Genomic DNA, 21757 nt, shown 5'->3' on the forward strand with positions numbered 1-21757 from the left:
ATAAATAAAAATTTTTTAATTATTATTTTTTAGCGTATTTCACATTGCTAACTTTCTTGGCTCCAGACAGCCTGGTAGAGTTCTTCCAACTATATATCACATATTCAATATCCAATGCTGGTCATAGGCCTATCCATCTATGATTTGCACTTGTATTTTAAAATCAGGGTTCCTTTGCCAATTATCTTACTGCTGCTGCAGGGTCTTTTGATATCTTCCCCTGCATACATTCCCCTGCATATATTCTTTTTGATTCTAGTCCTCAGCCCCTGAAAGCATATTGAGCTGTAATATCTTTACTCTCTCTTACAACTTGTTTGGATTGCTGTTTTTCATTCCAAATACACTTATAGTACCCACTATTTCCTTCCTTAGTTGCTATAATTTCTAAAATAAGCTACTCCTATTCCTCCCAGGTTTTAACTTTCTCAGGCAGTTAAGCTGTACCAGGGGCAGAGGGCATGTTCACATCAGCCAATCCTGTCATTACTTCCTAGCAGACAAAATAATTAAAAGCCCAATAAAATAAAAAGCCAAATGTGGCTTTGGTGTTCATGGCTCAGAATAAATGCTGCTGTATTTAAATAATAAATATTTTTATGGTCATGAAAATGGAAAACAACTAGAGTCCTTTTGTGAAGACCTCACAAAACATTTTTTAACAACACGGTCTTTATGACTTAATTTTCTTTTAAAAATACTCTAAATAGCTAAGAAAAATACCATATGCCATCCTTGCATAAATTGGAAAGAAATTTTATGCAGAAAAGAACAAAATACAGTAAAACCTTGGATTGAGAGTAACTTGTTCTGCGAGTGTTCTGCAAGATAAGCAAACATTTCTAATAAATTTTAACTTGATAAACAAGCAATGCCTTGCAATACGAGTAGTACAAGATGCTGAAACTCACATGGTCACAACTGAGCCAATGGTTCTGGAAATTCACTTCGAAATACAAGTGCTTTGGATTACAAGCATGTTTCTGGAATGAATTATGCTCACAAACAAAAAGGTTTTAAATGTAAAACAATGGTAAAGGTAAACAATGGTAAATGAGAAGGTTTTCAGAAAGCATTCCCAATAGTCTTATAGAAAGCCACATTTGATCCTTGAGGAAGCAGATTTAAAAAAGCAGTAAGATGCTTCTCATTTCTTTTGCTTTTTGTTTTTTATATCTAAACATTTTGTTGGCTTTTCTCCTTAGAATTTGGTGGAAATATCTAGATGTGAGATGTGTTAATGGTGCTTAAAAGTAACAATATCATAATACCCTAAGTATTTATTTTCAGAATAAACTATAACTGCAGGTCCTGTTAAACATGAATGAATATTTATCCTTCAAAAGTTGAAGGAGAAGTTTACCCAAGGCCAAGAAAATGAACCATGAACTTTTGTTAACTTTAAATAGGTTTAGATCATCATGAAATCATCCAAGATGCCTTTTTTTTTAACTTGTGCAAGAACTAAGAAGAGTTTTGTAGCAAAACAGCACTCAGCCAGAAAGTCATAAATATCGACCTTAACTATATAAAAGAAATGCGGAGTTTGAAATAGTATTTTTTAAATAAAATATCTAAAATAATAAGCCAGTAAAGCAAATGCTGCACGAATCGGATTATCAAAGACAACAAGGAAAGGAGGTGGAAAAGTAATGCATATGTTGAAACGTTGGCACTTACGACCAACTTTGAAAAGAATTCATGTTTCGTAAAGTCATAGTTATTTAATTTTCTTCTCAAAACGATTTCCATGCTACAAACCTACAGTTGCCTTGTCTTGTTCCCTCAGAATAAATAAGCTAAAGCTCTCGGAAATAAATGGATGGCAGGAGTGCAAATGAAGTGCAGCTCATTCAGTTGTGACCCCATTTCATTTCTTCCCAAGAAACACTTATCTCAAAAGTAAATCGGTGCCATTTCCAGCTGGTAATACATGATAAGTATGAAAATGAGTCCATTTTTGACATTTAACATGCAAATTTATATAGCTCTCGTATCTGCATGTGTCCAGTAAGAAGAGGACGTTGTGAGCTGCTGCTCTGCCTTGGTGACCTGAATGCATCAGACTTCCACTTTGCCAGTCTGTAGAACAGGAATACGATATGTGTAACTAAATGTTCCAAGCAGCCTGCCAGTGAGTACATGACTCCTCGGGAATGAGGGAGAGACTCTCTAAGGAAACAGAATATCATTTCAAGCTGTTTTCTGAATCCTCAATACAATTAAACTGACCAGTATATCTCAGAGGGGATACAGGAACTGAATTATCTCTCCTCCAGAGAGTATGATTTCACTGATGTGGGTTGGGACCCAGGCGTACGTTTTTATTTCAAAAGCTCTCAGGGTGATTGTAATGCACAGCCAGGGATGAGGACCACTGGCCTAAATGGAACCCTCAGGATATGATCCTGTTTCTCAGAGGCTGACTGCTTGGTGACTTCCCCCAGCTCTCTCTGCCTATCAATTTCATCTTCGGTTCCATCCTGCTTAATCACAGAACTGCTGGATTTCTTCTTCTCCTTAGATAACCTCACCCACTTTACAGAAAAAAAGAAAAATGAGGGAAGAGGAAGAGCACCATTTGAGAATGATGCCTTCTTTTGTTTCCCACCTGTACACTTATCTACGGCTTCACTGGTTCCTTCCTCATGGTCTCCTAAGAGGAGGGTGTGTGTTAACTCCTCTCCAAGTTCAATGTTATCCCCTCTATTCTGAATCCCAGACCCTTCATATTGGGGAACTGTCTCTTCCAGTTGGCCCAGCTCTCACCAACCTCTTCAACCTCTCACACATGCCAGACCAAGGTACTCATTAGTTAAACCTCATACCTTTTTCTTTTCTCTTTTTTTTTCCTTTTTTTCTTTTTTCTTGTAAAGTTTACTTATTTGAGAGAGAGAGAGAGCTTAAGTGAAGGAGGGGCAGAGACAGGGATAGAGAATCCCAAGCAGGCTCCAGACTGTCAGCACTGAGCTGAATGTAGGGCACGGAATCACGAACCACAAGATCATGACCTGAGCCGAATTGGATGCTTAACTGACTGAGCCACCCAGGTGCCCCTAAACCTTGTATATTTTAAAAACAACCTTTCCCAGATTGCATGCTCCTCTCCATGAACCTAGCTCTTGCCTTTGCCTCACAGCCAAGTTTCTGCTTTTCACTTTATGCCTCAATTTTCTCACCTCATTACTCTTCAACTATAGCCATGTGTCTTCCACATCAACGATTCCAACGAAAATGGTTTTTACCAAGATCACTGGTATCCTCTTGGTTGAACTCAATGAGTTTTCTTTTTTTTATTCCTCACATTGCAGAATTTAAAAATGTTGACCACAGTTCATTTATAAAATCTCTCCTCACTGTGGTGTCATAACACCATTTTCTCCTGTTATCCATCTCTGCTTCCAGCTGCTTCTTTTTTAGTCTCTTTCATGGACTCAACTTCCTCCTCCTATCCCGTATATATTGGTGTCACCTCCAATCTACTTCTTTTCTAATCCTTTCTCTGCATTTCTCTTATCACTGACTTAATTGAAAGTCAAACTGGACACCCTACCTTCAGTGTTACCTCTCTCCATTCATATTCCATTTTCTATAACATATTAGCTTGTTATCTTGTGCCTTTTCTCATGTGGTTTTATCTGGTGTACCGTTCATATCCACTACTGTTTCATTGGTCTTGTCTCCTGTGTCTTCAAGGTCCAGCTCAGTGTCCTCCTCTTGTTGGAAACCTTTGCTGTCAACTCCTAGAACACCTTTTATATAGCTGCAGTATCAAGTTAATGATAGATTGTTGTAATGGTATATTAACTTTGGGATCTTCTCTTGCCCCCCACCATTAAGAATAAGTTCATTGTAAGTAGTGATTTTCAGTTAGTTATCTTTTTATCCCTAGTACCTACCCCAGTGTCTGACTGGCACATAATTATCACTGAATAAACAATTGTTCAACACATTAAATTAATAAATAATCCTTTTTAAAAAAATTAGAAGCAAAAATGCTTCCTCTTTATGAATCCAAGATAAAACCCAATATTTACTTTGTCACTGGCATACAAGATGCTTCACAAGATCTTATATAGCATATAAGATCCATGTGTCTAACCAATAGATTTCCATTTTTCCCACCATCAATAAATTTATGCCCTGCCATAATCCATCAGTGTCTTGCTCTCTTTCTAATATAGGTCTCTTTCACAACCCTGATACTTTATGTATAGTTTTCTCTGTCTTACATATTTTTCCATTCTTCAACTTGTAAATCTGTCTGTCTGCCTCTCCTTCTTAAGTCCCTATTCATTTTTTTATTAAATTTTCTGGACTCCTCTAGGCAGAGTGGTTGTTTTATGCTCACTGAGTTGAAAGCACTGTGTTCATTTATCGGCAGTGTCTGTTACTGGGATGTATGGCAATGCACGCGTTTCTACTGTGTTCTTCCCATAAAGTAGAGAATTGATCTAGAGACAAAGATAATTTCTAGTTCATCTTTTTTCTCCTTTTATCTAATAAATTTTAGGTAACAAATAAACTTTAGGTAACAAATTTACCTAATAAATTTTACTTAACAAATATCAATGCTGTTAAAAATGAATGATTTCCCAAATTAGAAATATACAGTAGTATTCAATTAAAAGAGAAAGTAAGTGATATTTTCATGGTCTATGGAATTTTTTTCCCAAAGGTTAACATTCTCATTTGTCTTCTGTCCTTTGTTTTGAATTATCTTTATGACATAAACGTTGTCTGTGCAACCATGCCTCTGTTGCTTTAGGGATGTTCTCTGGTTGTTTCATTTTGAATGTACTGTTTTCAACGAGATTGGAAATTCTTCGAGGATGTGATGTGCTCAGTTCTATTCTGTGTTTCTTATGTTGTGTCTAGCAGAGTGGGAAACATTCATTCATTCATTCATTCATTCATTCAAGTATTTGTGAAGATGTCAGCCAGGTGCCACGCCTGGCTAGTGATTGGAAATGCTGTTGCTATATGCCTAGATGCAGAAAATCTTGTGTCAGACTAGCTAAGCAGCCGAACATAGTTTATCCCTTAATATAAGGAAAGATCTGTCCAAATGTGATAAATTCTCTATATTAATATCAAGGATAAAATCCATGATTCTTTAAATTTCAAATACATTCCATTTAAATATCAAAAAATGCCCCCTTCTCATCAATCATGTGTCTATATATCTTGCCTATGCCTTTTGTTTCCTGTTTGTGTCTGTGTCTTTCCCAGGTCCTCATATTTTTCATTTCACCTTGCATCTTTTACTTTGCATGGTACAGTTCTCTTCTTTGAGTGCACAGAAAAAGTGTCAGACGTTCTAGTGATCCCTCTATGATCATTTTCTCTGCAAACTCTATGGCACAGAAGTAGGTATCCTGCTATTTTAAGACAAAAGTGAGTTTGCACTGTGGAAGATCTCAAGATGGAAGGCCCTCACTCCAACATCTTTACTTCACCCATCTTTTAAGGTGATCAGAATTATCGGAAAGGGTATTAAGTCAGAATAGATCTTCCAGTACTTTATGATAATAGCACATCCTGTCAACAAACACAGAAAATAAGGCTTTCTGCATTCCAGTGGAATTTTGAGGAATGTCACAGATTTACTACAAACACATAAAAAAAAGTTATTTCATTTTAACAATTATTTGAAATTTCTTTTCAAACAAGTAGTTTCTCTTGCAAATTTTGTATTCCTGTGATGATTTCATTAGTTTTCAGTTTGTTCATGCTTTCATAAAGATAACACATTTCAGGTGTTTCCTTGGCTGTTCAGCTAAAACATCCATTGTTTATCAGTTTATTATTTTTATTTCCTTAGTCATTTGAGCTTTGTTCATCACACAGTCCATTTCATCCCCATTAATTTTCAGATCCTCAGGGCTTTAAAATTATATGTGCTAAAAATAAAAGAGTTGTTTCCTGTTTATGTTCTCTCCCAACTCACCAAAAATTGTTACTAGCTTTAATAATTAATATATTATTTTCCATTTAAAAACTCTCAAAACTATAATCATGAGAAGATAACAGAATCAAGAATCACATTACAATCAACTTTACTTTTCTAAGGACACATCATTGAAAATGAACATAGTAAGAAACGTATGAATATAAATACTCCTTTAAGTTAATATGAAATTATATCTTTAATAGTAAATGAGGCATAAAAGATTCACAGAATCTAAACTACTTTGAAGCAGTTTGATGACTGATAACCACAGTTTTGGCACAAAAAGTAACATTGATCTATTTTTAAACTGCTACCTAAAACACAGTGCAATAAAGAATAGTGCTCTTCTGTTAGCAATAGTTTATCATATAGTATCATTGTTGTCGCTGTTGTTGTTGTAGCTGTTGTTGTTGTTGTTGTTGTTGTTGTTGTTATTGCCCGCTTTGTGCCAGGAACTAAGACAGACACTAGACCACCAAAGGTAAAGGAAAACATTGCTATGGACTATTTGTACCCTCTCCATATACTTTATATGTTGAATCCTGACCCCTAAAGTGATAATATTAGGAGGTGGAGACTTCGGGAGATGATTAAGTGGTAAAGGCACAGCCTTCAGGAATGGGATTAGTGAGCTTATAAAACAGATTCCGGAGAGATCCCTCACCCTTTTCATCATGTGAAGTTACAGTCTGAAGGCTACAATAAGGAAGCTAGTACCCAGCAGACATCGTCCAGCACTTCATAGTCTCTAGAACTGTGAAATAAATGTTTGTAGTTTATAAGACATTCAGTTTATGGTATTTTGCTGTAGCTGCCCTAGAAGACCAAGACAAACATTTAACTAAGAATAATCTTAGCATAATGATAAGGTAGTGTCAGTTCATTGATTGTAACAGATGTACCACTCTGGGCCAAGTGGGAGCAGAGGATATAGGAGAACTCTGTACTTTCCACTCAAATTTGTTTTGAACCTAAAACTGCTCTAAAAACCAAAGCCTATTTTTAAAAATTGAAAAAACAAGAATAACCTTACCATGTTCTAAAGTCTAGAAAGCAGTAAATGTACTTACGAATTTTTAGAATTTACAACTGGAAGAAGTTCAGAGTAATCACCAACAAAGCAAATGGAAGCCCAGGAAACATTAAGCAAGATAAGCAAGGTCCTATACCCAGGAAAAGGGAGGGTGGAAATAGAAAGTTCTCACTGATAACTGTGGAGATCCCTCCCCACCACTATATACCAAAACAGGATCATTTATTTGCTAACTATTTGCATATTTTCCTAATAAGTTTGTGAGGTAGGCAAGATGTGTGGAATGTATTTCTGAACAATTGTTGGAAGGGTGCTATTGAAATGCAAAATTTCTAATTGTTCGGGTAGTTTTGAATTTTAAATTATATACATAAATGCATCACTATCATCTGCAGCACATAATATGTAAATGACATCTTGTCATTAAAATATATTCATTGGCAGTAAAATTTATTTTCTTATCAAAATTATATAATACATTTCAAACTATTATTTTTAACGAAAAAAAGACCATCAAAAAAATGAATGTATGATAAATACTCATATCTAAACCATCTGTCTATCTTCTTCACCATATGTCACTCTATTAATTGCTAATATCACCCTTATTATGCATCATCTCATCTGTAACATTATTCCATGAAACTAAGAAGGCATCAATAACAGCTACAGACAAACACCTGCTATATGTGTTTCTGGTTGATAAATTTCAGCAGGTTCTGGTTTGCTCTTGGGCAAAATTTTCTAATTGCTTTTGCATAACAGGAAGCCTTCTTCCAGGGCAACTTTCTGTGGTTAATATCAGCACATTACTATCTTTTAAAAATGTCTGCTATAATTAAGTCTCTCCACAATATTTATTCAAAATGCTTATTTAGCAATTATCATATGCACAAAAATATAGGCATAATGGTCACTGTGGTAAACATTGTGAAGAAGAACAAAACATGAGAAGGAGCCTAAAACATATGTGAAAGAATTTTGGAAACTGTAAGACCCCAAAGCCCTTAATAAATATTCATTAATTAGGGTTATAACCCTTAGGTTTGGCCAGTGATTATCTACCAAATAAACTGCAATACCCATTTTTCACTTTGTATATGAACAAAGGAGTAGAATCTCATTATAATCCTTTCAATTTTTTTTAAGTTTATTTATTTATTTTTAGAAAGAGTATGTGCACATGAGCAGGGCGGGACAGAGAGAGAGGGAGAGAGAGAGAATCCCAAGCAGGCTCCAAACTGCCAGTGCAGAGCCCGACTTGGGGCTCAAACTCCCAAACAATGAGATCATGACCTGAGCTGAGATCAAGAGTCAGACACTCAACTGACTGAGCCACCCAGGCACCCCATTATGATCCTTCCATTTAATCGAAGGTAATATATGGATAAACCATATAGATAACTGTCCTTTTTTTGGCAATAGTCAAAAGGAAATCCAATGAAAGTCAAGTACTTTAGAAGTGTTGATTATTTTGTTCTTTCTGAGGTGGTTTTGGTTGAAGGATCAAGTCTATTGCCCATAAAATGGTGAGGAACCACTGCCAAAGAGAATAGAATTCAATGCTAAATTGTGTGGTAAAGATAGAAAATGTGAAGTAAGGTTAAAGAAGTGTGTGTGTGTGTGTGGGGGGGGTAATGGATAATTGAAATAGGAAAGAAGTTTTGGAGGAGGTGAAAGATGACTTAAGACTTTGAAAGGTGAGCAGTGTATGGTTGCTAGGTTTTCTTCCACTCAGGTCAAGTCACACATATATGAAAATTAGGGCAGTGATTGTGTTCACTATTGAGATGCTGGGATAAATTGCTGGTGAGAGTTAATGAAACAACTGCATGGAGACAGATCATGGATTGTTTTGGAAGTCAGATGAGATAAGCATTAGGGGCAGGGCTCCACCCAGCACTTCCATCCATTAGTGTGCTTCAGCCCATATACTCGCTGTTTTAAATGGATTACCTTATTCCATCCTCACACAAATTCTTTTCTTTATTAAGTTTATTTACTTATTTTGAGAGAGAGAGAGAGAGAGAGAGAGAGAGAGAGAGAAGAGAGAGAGAAGGAAGAATCCCAATCAGGCTCTGTGCCATCAGTACAGAGCTGGACTTGGAGTTCAAATTCACGAACCGTGAGACCATGACGTGAGCCGAACTCAAAAGTTAGGTACTTAACTGACTGATCCACCCAGGCGCCCTGTCCTCACACAAATTCTTACCTCTAGATGGAGTAGATCCTGATGTATTGGAACTCTACTTCAAGATAAGAAATCTGATAATTAATGATGAGAGTATATTACTTAAGTAGAAGATCGAAGAAGATTTGAAGTCTCATCCCTGCATTCATATTCTTGATTGTTTCATTTTACTGGCTCACAGTACAAAATTGAGAAATAAAATGGGGCCATTGAAAAGTAGTGGGACATAACAAATCTGAGATTTTGATGGGATTAGTGTGCTAGCACTGTGTATGGTAAATTATAGTCCAAATGGAAAGATAGGAGTTACTTGCAGTATATATATATATATATATATATATATATATATATATATACACACACACACACACACACACACACACACACACACACACACACACTATAGAATGGTTTAGGGTGCTTCCAAAAACACTTAAAGGAGGAGTTATACAACCCCTCTAATTTGACCTCACTTCATATTCCTTCATATACCTAACCAAACTGGAATGCCCATCCTCCCCCATCTTGTTCCACAGATACACCGATTCACTTTGTGATTTTGCTCATGACATACCCTCTATATTTGGAATGCTTTCCAACTTCCTATGTTGAAATTCAAAACAACTTCCAAGTCCTGCTCTTCCATCTTAAGGCCTGACAGTCTCCAAACATGGGAATAATCTTCCTCACCTGAATTCTGCAGAGAATTGTACCTCTCTTGTAAACAACATACTCTACCATATATTTTTTAGTTTTGCATTTCAATATAAAATAATTAAAACCAACACATACTGTGTATCCCACAGATTTAATTTGGGATCCTTACTAATGTTCGTTAATGTTTGTGGAATCCAAAATAAATAAGTATATTAATCACTACTTATGCAAATGATTGAATAATTAATTGAATAAAGGAATTAAAAGGTGACTTTCTGATTTTACCCATTTCCAATACTTTTGTATTTCTTTTGCCTTCTTTTCTAATCTTTCCTTAGCCACCTTTTACATTACTCTCATGAGTGGTTAATGCCCTTGTGCTTTGACTGGTTATTTGGACTGTCCAAATATTGTTTGAAAATTAGTCGACAGGGGCGCCTGGGTGGCGCAGTCGGTTAAGCGTCCAACTTCAGCCAGGTCACGATCTCGCGGTCCGTGAGTTCAAGCCCCGCGTCGGGCTCTGGGCTGATGGCTCAGAGCCTGGAGCCTGTTTCCGATTCTGTGTCTCCCTCTCTTTCTGCCCCTCCCCCGTTCATGCTCTGTCTCTCTCTGTCCCAAAAATAAATAAACGTTGAAAAAAAATTAAAAAAAAAAAAGAAAATTAGTCGACAGCTTTGCCTGATCTAGAAATATTAACCATCCTACATATTTCCTACTTAACAAACTATAAATTTTCAAACAAATGATGTTTATTTGAATATAATGAATATCTAAAATAAACATTCTATATATCAGTCAAGTGCATAAGTCTGCTTATTTGCATAAACTTCAGTTTTTAGAAATCTACTGCATATCCAACAAAGAATAATTGTCTCCATAACTGTAAACTGGTAAATATCTCATACACATATCCCATTTAGGGAATAAAATTATTGTCTGAGTTGGTGTAAAATCCATTAATATTAATTTGTAAATTGCTCCTTTTCTTTTAATTCATAATTTGCTATTTGTGTGAACTTTCAGTCTCTTGAAAATCACCATTTCTTGATTGCTCAACCATGCAATACATAGACGGCAGCTATATTAATAACCCCTCAAAGGTGCAGTGCACTGATACTGGTATTTATGCTGCTGTCTGGAAAAAAGCATATTTATTCTGTCCAAGCACCCATGAGACATGAAAACTATTCTTTGTTCCGACTCACTGTGGATAGTCATTTTAAAACTTCAATTACTATTTCAGCATGTTCCTTCCATTACTGTTTCTAGCACCACAGCCAGTAATTTCTAATAGCCAAATGTACTTTATAAACCATACACACATGCGCCTGCATGCGAGGAATGAAAAAAAGCTATGTATAAATGATTAGTATCTGCAGAAAAGATGTAAAATTTAGATGAAATAATATCACTATACAAATGTTGAACATGCACATTTATAGCTCCTGGCTCCTGCATCTTGGAATCAAAGAAAAATAATCACGCATTAATTTTCAACAAGTATTTCTTGAGATATAGGTCACTACAGAGCTGCTCTTTGTTCCATAGGGTTTGTGAAGAATAACAGAATAATGTAACATTATTACTGCCTTTGAACAATTTACAATTGTAATAAATATGATTCATTCTTTTTATTGAAATGAGAGTCTTGAATGAAAAAAGGTGGTTTATAGTCTCCATCTTACTTTACGTAGACCTTAAATTCCATGATCTGGCTGTAACTCCTCTTGTGTGAGATTTTGTTTCTGCATTACCATTATTCTTTTTTTTTTTAAATCTACTCTCTATTTTTTCCATTCTTTATTGCCATCAGAAAGTTCACACATCTAATTTATGTAAAACTGAAGCAAGATACTTGGATCACACTCTTTGAAACCATGATTTTCACTACATTGTCCTTTATAACTGTAATTTGTCTTGAGTGGAGGACACCATAAAAAATCAACCTTACACAGTTTACTGTTCTAGTCATTGCCAGAACATTGATGAAAGTTATTCCCACAATGCCTATTATTCAGTGTCTACTTTATAAAAAACAATGCAAGGCATTTTGGACCTCAAAGCCGGGAAAAAGTTTGCTTTTTCTGTTTCATTGCTATGCTTGCATTTTATAGACAATGGTTTTTGTGTAAAATGGTCATTTTCCCCATTGTTTGGCAGCCACCATATTTAAGTCTTACATGTAAACCATTCTTAACAGTTGTCTACCCACTTGTATGTAAACTTTTGTTTAGGATCATGAAACTATTTTGCCTTATTGTATCATCTCCGTTTAACTTTACTTTTAATGTTATCACACTATATGTCATTTTGAAAGCCTTTGCAAATGAGATAGGTTATGAATAATCATCTACCTATAACAGAAAAAATTTACTCAAATCTGCAAAACATCTAGATTCTCTCTTCTTTGCCATTGTCATTGCCAAGTGAGTGGAATATATTTGTTGCTTCCATTTTATCATTTTCTATTCCATCAGTAAAGTTCTGAAATCTGGCCTTTCTCTCCATTCTATAAGTCTTAAGGATTTATAGACTTAAGGACTTAAGGAAAAATATTTTCCAAGTATTTGAGCTTGGGAAAGTGACTGTATCTCTTTAGGCCTTACCTTCTTCATTTCTAAAATGGAGATAATAATGTCTCCATTGGTTTGTTTTGAGGATTAAATAAGACATAGTATATACAGTGGTTAGCTCTATGCCCAGCACAAAGTGCCTACAAGTGGTGCCAATGATCACAATATTGCAGTAACTGGATAATTTTACATAAAACTCCATTTTTCAGTTTCTTCGTACTTATTAACAGCATGAGGTTTTTCTGGTCTCATGGACTTGAACATCATCTTTGACTCTTTCTTGTTAATTTCTCCTTCCGAATCCAGCCAGTTGTCAAATACTTTTGCCTTTTTTCCTTTATGGTAGCTCTCAAATATGCCCCTTCTCTATTCCCCTGATAACACCCTTATGACACCTGAGGGGGATCTACAGTGTGTTGACTCAGTGAAAATGTTCCCCGAGGGTGAAGAAAGCCTAATGAAATTTTGAGTACTAGGACACTGAAATATGCAGGGATGCAATTAGTAAAAAATAACAACAACAACAAAGGAGCAATCACAACTGCCAGTAGGATGAGGTGTTGACTTTCAAACACAGCTGAATAAATTTTAGTAAACGGGAGTGTATTTAATTCATACAGAAATATTTAATTTGAAGAAGGTGGTGGGAATAAATCTTATCTGCAGTTACTGGTAATATGGGAAGCCAGAGGGTACACATGAATTTGTTTTAGATTAAATTAACGAATCACAGAACTGTGTTCTACCTCCACCAACACCAGTATCGCTGCTTATTGGAGACAAATGCAATTAAAATGGCAAAGCATACAAATAGAGATAAAACTGTGGTTAAAAAATCAGGCCCTATCAATCTCTACACAAGGTAATGTTTTATTAAAATAAAGCCAACAAAGTCATCAGTGTCTTATATTTCATATTACTCCAATTATTACATTGGGTACTCCTTGGGAACCTAACCCAGTGCTTGACATATTAGAGGTTTTCAACAACTATTGCTAAACACATGAGTTAAGTACTTCCTTAAAGACTGCATTACACCTTAAAGATTTAATTGAAACTTATACTCCTTGGAATAAAGCTCAAACTATTAAAATGTTGTGAAGAGAGCATTTTGATTTAAAGATTTTTCTTTACCTTTACATACAGGGCGGTGATCACTCCAAGCAGCAAAGACTTCAGCTATCCTCTGACAAGTGATGCTCTTAGCCCCCTGTAGGACATAATCTTCATCACAAGAGAACTGCACAGTTGATCCAAGGCTAAAATTGAACAGAGGATTAAAAAAAAAAAAAAAAAAAAACAGGATTAGAAGCATATAACAGTGATTCATCTCCACTTCTACTGGTAATATCCAATGGGTCAAAAATGTTCCATAGTGACAAAAAGTATCTTTCCAACGGGAAAACAAAATATGAAAATATAATTTGTACAAATATATAATAAAAGTTATAAACAGACGAACCTCTTGTAAGTCAATAACATGAAGATATTAGTAGGAACTACAGAAAGCTGTCATCAAATTTAATTATCGTGTTGTTAGTTGTAGAAACCAAGGTTAAGTAACTGAGTAATTTACTATTTTTTTTATAAATTTTTTTTAATGTTTATTTATTTCTGAGGCAGAGAGACACAGAGCATGAATGGGGGAGGGTCAGAGAGAGGGAGACACAGAATCTGAAACAGGCTCCAGGCTCTGAGCTGTCAGCACAGAGCCCGATGCGGGGCCCGAACTCACAAACCGTGAGATTATGACCTGAGCCGAAGTCGGTCGCTCAACCAACTGAGCCCCCCAGGCACCCCTATTTATGTATGTATGTATGTATGTATGTATGTATGTATGTATGTATGTATGTATTTAGAGGGACAGAAGGCAAGGAGAGGAGGGGCAGAGAGAGAGAGGGACACACAGAATCTGATACAGGCTCCAGGGTCTGAACTGGCAGCACAGAGCCTGACGTGGGGCTCAAGTTCATGAATCGTGAGATCATGACCTGCTCCGAAGTTGGACATTTAACGAACTGAGCCACCCAGGCACCTCTATAACTGAGTAAAATTCCAATCCGAGGTGGTAACCATGAAGCAAAAAGTGGTCTTCCTGACTTGAATCTCAACCCTTGTATTCATACCACATCGTGGTACTTTTCTAGCAGGTATTTATATGTGCAGTTATTTGGACTGGTACTTGTATATCAATAAATAGACAAACAAGCAAACACATATTTAGGGCTGCAAAATTGTGTTTATTGCCCTGCATATAAAATTTACCCATCATTTATTATTTAACCTACTGCAATTTGGATTTTACTTCCCTTTCCTCTGAAAGCGAAGTTACTAAAAGGATCATTTTTTAAAACCTTAATTTCTAAGGGTAATGGATGTTTGCTGGAATGAAATAAAAAAAAAGAAAAACTGACCATGCATTTTCTTTGTTAAAATCCCTGAACAGCAACTCACCACAAAAAGATAAAGTCCAATTTCCTTTACGTAGCATAAAAAGTCTTCCAGCAAGAAGTGCAGCCAACTTCTCCACCCCATCCCTAACCCAGTGCCGCACGTGAACGCTACCTCTAGCAGCTGACTATCTGCACGTGCCATGCTGTATTCTGTCGGCACTGTCCTCCCTTCCCCCTCTTCCTGGAGGGCCTTGCCTGCACCCTCTCACCCAGCCTGTGTCTGAACAGCTCCTGTTCAGCAACCTCAGCTTGTCATAGAGGCAGCTTCCATGATCACATTTGTATTGTAAAAAGATATTTCTGGAACAGCATAGAGGACAGTTTAAAAGGAACATGTATTAGAGTATAGGGGTGTATGAGAAAATAATTTAAGTGGTTTAGGCCAATGATCAGCAAACTGTGTCCTGCAGGCCAAATTTGGTCCGCTGCCTATTTCTGTACAGCCCAACACATAAAAATCGTATTTACACTTTCAAACATTTGAAAAAAATCACAAAAATAACATTTTATGAAATATAAAAATTGTACTCAATTCAGATTTCGATGTGTATAAATAAAGTTTTATTAGAACACAGGGATACTTTCATTTACATATTGTCTATGGCTGTTTTCATGCTACAATGTCAGAGTTGAGTAGTTGCAATGGAGACACTTTGGCCTACAAACTATAAAATATTTCCTATCTGATGCTTTATAGAAAAAGCTGTCCAACCTCTGATTTAAGCTAAAGATGACAAAAAATCTGAACTAGAGATGGCATGACAAAGAACAAAGGTTTAGCATAGGGAAAAATCTCTAGGCATTAGAATCTACTCTCCTCTGGAGGCATTTTCTTTTCTTCTCTCACCATTTCTTTTTGAAAAGCTGGGGATGTAAACTGCTACAGTCACTGTGAAAAACAGTATGGAGGTTCCTCAAAAATTAAAAATGGAATTACCACATGATCCAATAATTCCACTGGGTATTTACCCAAAGGAAATAAAACCACTCCTTCAAAAAGATATATGCACTCCTATGATAATCACAACATAATTTATAATAGTTCAGATACAGAAGCAACCTGAGTGTCCATCCACAGACAAATAAATAAGGAAGATGTGTTATATATACAATGGAATATTACACAGCCACAAAAAGATGAGATTTTACCATTCGTAACAAGAGGGATAGACCTAGAGGGTATTACGTAAGTGAGATGAGTCAGACAGAGAAAGACAAATACCGTATGATTTCACTAATATATGGAATATAAGAAAAATGAATAAACAAGCAAACAGCGGAATGAGACTTACAACTACAAAGAACAAACTAATGGATGCCAGAGGGCAGGGGAGTGGGAGATACGGGCATCCATTTTGGGAATGAATAAATTACAAAAATAAAAGTCACAGCATAAGAAATACAGTAGTGATCATTGTAATACTAATGCATGGTGACAGATGGGAGCTACACTTGTGGTAAGCACAACATAAAGTATAGAGAAGGTGTATCCCATGATGCACCTGAAACTAATGAAACATCGTCTACACTCAAATACATTTTTAAAGTGGTTCTTTTTAAATATGAATCGCACTTACCAAAGTGTACAAAACAAAATATACAGCTCAGTGAATCATCACAAATTAAATACCCATACAACCAAGAAATAAATGATTAGGGTCTTGGTGAACTTAACGGCCCCAAGATTTATTTAGACTACTCTATAGCCTGAGAAGCCTTACAAGTTTATCTAATAGCCAATTCTTCGCCCTTCCTTACTCTCACCTTCGTCAATAAAAACTATCCTTCTAGTTGACGACTAAAAACCTGGGGAATCATTCTTGCCTCATCCCTCTCTTTTACGTTTCCCGTCCACCTCATTGAGCAAATCCTGTTATCAACACTTTGAAAATCATGAACCTGATATTTCTTACCCCTACAGTGCCACCACCTTGACCTGAGCCATCATAATTTCTCATCTATTTTATTGCCAATAGTCCTTCTGCTGCTATGTTGCTGCTTTCCTGTTTCTGCTCTTGACTCCTTAAAATCTATCCTTAGTGTCCGCAGCAATCTTTTTACAAGATTGCTCAAATTATGCCTTTCCTCTGTGTCAAATCTTCTAATGCTTCTGTATTTCACTGGGAGTGAAGGCAATGCCCTTATCATGGCCTATGTGATCTGTCCATGCTAATTTCCAAAACTCTTTTCCTATCACTTTCTTCCCCAATCTCTATTCCTTGGCTACACTGGCTTCCTTGCTCTGGTTTGAAAATATTAAAACACACACTTGTCTCCAGGTCTTTACCTTTGCCTTTGTGTTACTCTGGAAAAATGCTTGCTCCAGGAAGCCACAGGTGCCAAATTCTCACTTCTGTTTTTCTAATACATGTAAAATTATCCATTAGGCTGTCTTTGACTAGTATCTATAAAACAACTGTTCCTAATCCATCAGCTTCTTTCCTATGAATTCCTATATACTATCTGATACATTGTGTATTTGTCTACTTACTGCATTTCTCATCCCACTGGAAAAACTCCAGGAACTCATCTATTTTGTTTTCCAACCTATTAGTCTACTATACAGGAAGTTATTAAGTGTGCGTGCGTGCGTGTGTGTGTGCGTGTGTGTGTATTTTTGAGAGGGACTGAATAAATGATATCTTTACTATTATCTAAATAATAGTATAATAGTAAATAATAGTTTATATTTAAATAATAATAATTATCTAAAAAGGCTTATTCCAAAGATACCATATTCTTATAATGTGACAAATTATTCTTGGGTAAGATATTCTCTGATGGTTATTTAAACTGCTTATAATCCACTTGTACTCACCTCCCACCATGTGACACGTTTGCTATGTTCCAGAAGCAGTGAGAAAAGTAATGTGATTAGAGCAAAGCAAATGATGGAGACTGGGGTATGAAATTAAGGAAGTGATTAGAGATTAGGGGCAGATCATTTATGAATTTGTAGGCTATAGTAAGGATTTCTACCTTTACTCTGAGAAAACTGGGCAGTTCTTGTAGGACTGGGAGGCAAAAGAATGACATTACGGTCCTTTATGTTTTAAAATGGTCATAGTGGCTGCTAGGTGAAGAAAAAACTTTAGGGGAGCAAAGGTGGAAGCAAGGAGTTTGGTTTACAAACTACTGCAGTGATCCTTGCTCTCACAGAGATGATATGATGGTAACTGTACTAAGGAGATTCATGGTTAAAAAAAAAGGTCTGGTCCATAGAAGTAATTTTAATTACTATTTTCTCACTTAGTGATTAGTAATTCTGTCAAGATCACTGTAGTCGTCACTGTATTTGTATTTGGTTACAATATTCTAGTTTACCAGATGCTTCTTGCTGAAAGAAAGACATTTCATCTTGTTTAAATAGCAAGTATTTTAGCTTGTTTCTTTTGATTATAGCAAACGACTACACTTAGCTTGGAGATAGGCACTTTGTAATAACAGACACGTAAGTGCTCTGCTACTTAACAAAGACGACCAGCGATTAGTCCCTAAAGTTTCTACCCACTCCTGTACGCACTCTATGATTAACAATTCCAGTGATTTTTTTTTCTTTGTTGAGTACAATGGGAGAGGTAGTTTAGACTATGGCCAATAGTTTAAGCCAAAGAATCAGAGAGAACTTTCAGGGGCCCCTGGGGGAGTAAGTATGTTGATTGTCAGCCTCTTGGTTTCCACTCTGGTCATCATCCCAGGATCATGGGATTGAGCCCCACGTTGGGCTCCACGCCGAGCACGATGCCTGCTTGAGATTCCCTCTCTCTCCCTCTGCCCCTTTTCCCTACTTCCTGTCTCTCTCTAAAATATTTTTTTAAAAAAAGTCAGAACTTTCAAATCCAACTCTTCTCTTTCCCAGTTCCTTGGCTTTAAAAACGTAAAAATGTCTGAAAGCCTCAGCTTCCTCAGCTGTTGTGATCATGTAATGAAATACCATTTATAAAGTACACAGAGCACCTAACACATATTGAGCACCCCAATCATGGAAATAACCGTGAAACTCAGTAATTTCTACCCCACTATTGAAAGAAAGACTCTACTGAGCATCTACAAATACCTCCATCTCGGATCACAGCTACACGTTAACATATTCTAGACCAAAAAATATAAGAGGAAAAGAACATAGCGAGGGCAGAAATCAATGAAATAAGTAGTCTTTTCAGAGGAATCCAGGTCCACAGTATCTAAGAAATGGATATCTTGAACAAATGCACTGTGTTTTCATTTTATGAACTGCTTTAATATTTGAGTCAAACGTAAAAAAAAACAACTAAGTTTCATTAAAAATATGTATTTCTAGGAAAGTATTCAGTTATACAGAAGACAAGCTGTACAAACTGTACTTTCTGTGACTACTGAAGAGACATCTGTCTCGCCCAGCTAAATAAAACCTTTCACTGTAGTAGGATACTCAATCTGATAGAACATTCCAAAATAAAGGATTGAACACAGTTTTAATTTCAAAGTATGGAGTCATCAAGCATATGATATGCAATCACATAGCTGGAAAAACAAGTGTTGGTCTTCACTGTGATTATATTGGCCCCTGTTGAAGTACTATCATCTTTTTTTAATTTTTAATTTTTTAATTTTTATGGTTTTTGAGATAGAGAGAGAGCGCATGCGCAAGCAGGGGAGAGGGGCAGAGGAAGAGAAAGAGAATCTTAAGCAGGCTCTATGCTGAGCGCAGCCCAATATGGGGCTCAATCCCAGGACCCTGGGATGATGACCTGAGTTGAAATCAAAAGTCGGACACTCAACCAATTTAGCCACCTGGGCGCCCTTGCACTATCATCTTTTTAAAAATTATACCTATTATTGCAAAAACACACTATGATATCAGAGCTGTCAGTGAAAAAAGATGTTAATTTTTCAAAATATGTAACTTTTCCCCATTCTAATCTATCATCAAGATGACCTCAATCATATCTGTTTAATATCTTCGAAAAACAAATGATTCTCTAAATGTATTTAAATTAATAATTTCAAAAATGATTAACTGCACATTAGAAAATCTGAGGTTACTTTTACCAAAATGGATTTGGAGTAGGAAATTTTTACCATATGATCTTCTTTTCTCTTTTAGAATTATACATGTGATTTATGATTGTTGTAGAATGTTTTGAAAATAAAGATTATGAAAATAAGTGAAAAAAAACTTTAAGCTCTATACTGTTAATGTGTTTTTAATCTAATTCCAAAACTCTTATTCTTTTCTTATTCACATTCATTCTCTTCTTTCTTACTGTAAAAACAGAGCACTTGTATCTTTTTATGAAAGGGCTGTTTCTACACCTGGTTTCGGATTCAATATGTCTCTCCTTTGTACCCTGGGTTATTCTCTCTCTCAAATATTCAACCTGTCATCTTAAGCTGGAAGCAAAAGTGATGGTATTAACCCACTTACTATAAAGTTTATATGTGTGTGTATATATATATATATATATATATATATATATATATATACATATATATGTGTATATATGTGTGTGTATACACACACACACACACACACACACATATATATATATTCACAAAATTTATTCTAAGGTTATAATAAATTACCTTTTCAAATTTTTTTAAATCTAAAGTATGTTGATAATTTTTTTCAAATATAGTGAGATTTTTAACTTATCCCAAAACTTTCCTTCAAAAGAGAAAAGAACACCATGGTCTTTTTATATGTATTGTCATTTCACTGTCCCTACAAAATTAATGCTATTCCTTTCCAAAGATTGTATCAGCAGAACCCAATCTATGCCAAATGCCACGAAGATTCAATTCAGCATTCATACACTCCTGATCTACTGCCTTTTTATATTTTAGTCTCTTGATCTACTGCCTTTTGTTGCATGGTTGGTTATGATCAGTTTGGATACTGACCTTGGGTACCTTGGCTTGTTCAGTGGTGCGAGGTTAAAAGTCACTCACTATCTCAATCAATACTGAAACCAAGTGCTACCCTCTCAGTCTCCCCAAACTTGGACTTCTGTATGCATTGACAGAATATCTAGAAGGTGATGTTGCTATCTGCCCCAACCTTCCAATACTTCATTTCACTTCAGCCTAAATTTTATCACTAGGAGTCAGTCTTTCTTATGGTTTTATTTAATATATGTATATACTTTCACGAAACAACACAATTGCTTGAGAAATGGGGCAATTCCAATCAGGATAATATCCTGGAAAAAGAAACAATCCCAACAAAATAGTTTGGTCGGAAAGAAACAAAGGAACACTAGGTGAGCACATTAACGTGGGTTTTCATATGGGGACAGCTCTTCATGAGTTAAAAAAGCTAACTAAGCTAAAATAAAGCCATTAAAATGAGTTAGAACTTTACACCTTCAGAGAAAAGAATAATGATTATTATCATGGAGCCCTGTCCTTAACTTTCAAAGTTAATTCATCAACTCTTCAGAACTCTTCAAAATTGCCTCCTCAAAAATCCTTGCTATTGCACCTGATAAGATTTCAAAATTTCAAAATTCCAAAATTCAGTGCAATTATGAAAAAAATAACAACTAAAAATCTTATTTTTATACTGATACTGTTTCTTTTCTTTTCTTGTTCCTGGCGTGTATGAGATAAATCCTTGCTACTGTGTGCTTGTTTGTTTTGAGTTGTCTTTTTTTTTTTACATCTTCTATTCAACATTCACTAGATCAGGTTTTGTTTCTTGATTGAATATGACAGTTTGATAGAGGTTTAATCCTGTATAGGCACAGTGTTTGTACATTATAAGTGAAGTATCATACAGATCCAAAACTGAGTTATAAACAGAAAGGCTCAAGGTAGGATAATGATATTCTTTGATAGAAAAAAAAAAAGAAAAGAAATTAGTAAACAGTGTTTTTGAAGGTTACTAGCAAAAAGGTTTAGAAAGAGCAAAATATT

General features: G+C 35.8%; 1 protein-coding gene across 7 annotated transcripts in view; it reads right to left on the reverse strand.

Annotated features, from left to right (window-relative positions):
• Positions 1 to 21757, reverse strand: part of CSMD3 (CUB and Sushi multiple domains 3) — a 1245869-nt gene that overhangs the window by 660007 nt on the left and 564105 nt on the right. For all 7 annotated transcript variants that reach the window (XM_045049906.1, XM_019823045.3, XM_019823042.3 and 4 more), the window contains one exon: positions 13542 to 13666. In XM_045049906.1, coding sequence (XP_044905841.1) covers positions 13542 to 13666 — 125 coding nt within the window. The remainder of the gene's footprint in view (positions 1 to 13541; positions 13667 to 21757) is intronic.

The sequence above is a fragment of the Felis catus genome, chromosome F2 (assembly GCF_018350175.1).
Source record: "Felis catus isolate Fca126 chromosome F2, F.catus_Fca126_mat1.0, whole genome shotgun sequence".
NCBI lineage: Eukaryota > Metazoa > Chordata > Mammalia > Carnivora > Felidae > Felis > Felis catus.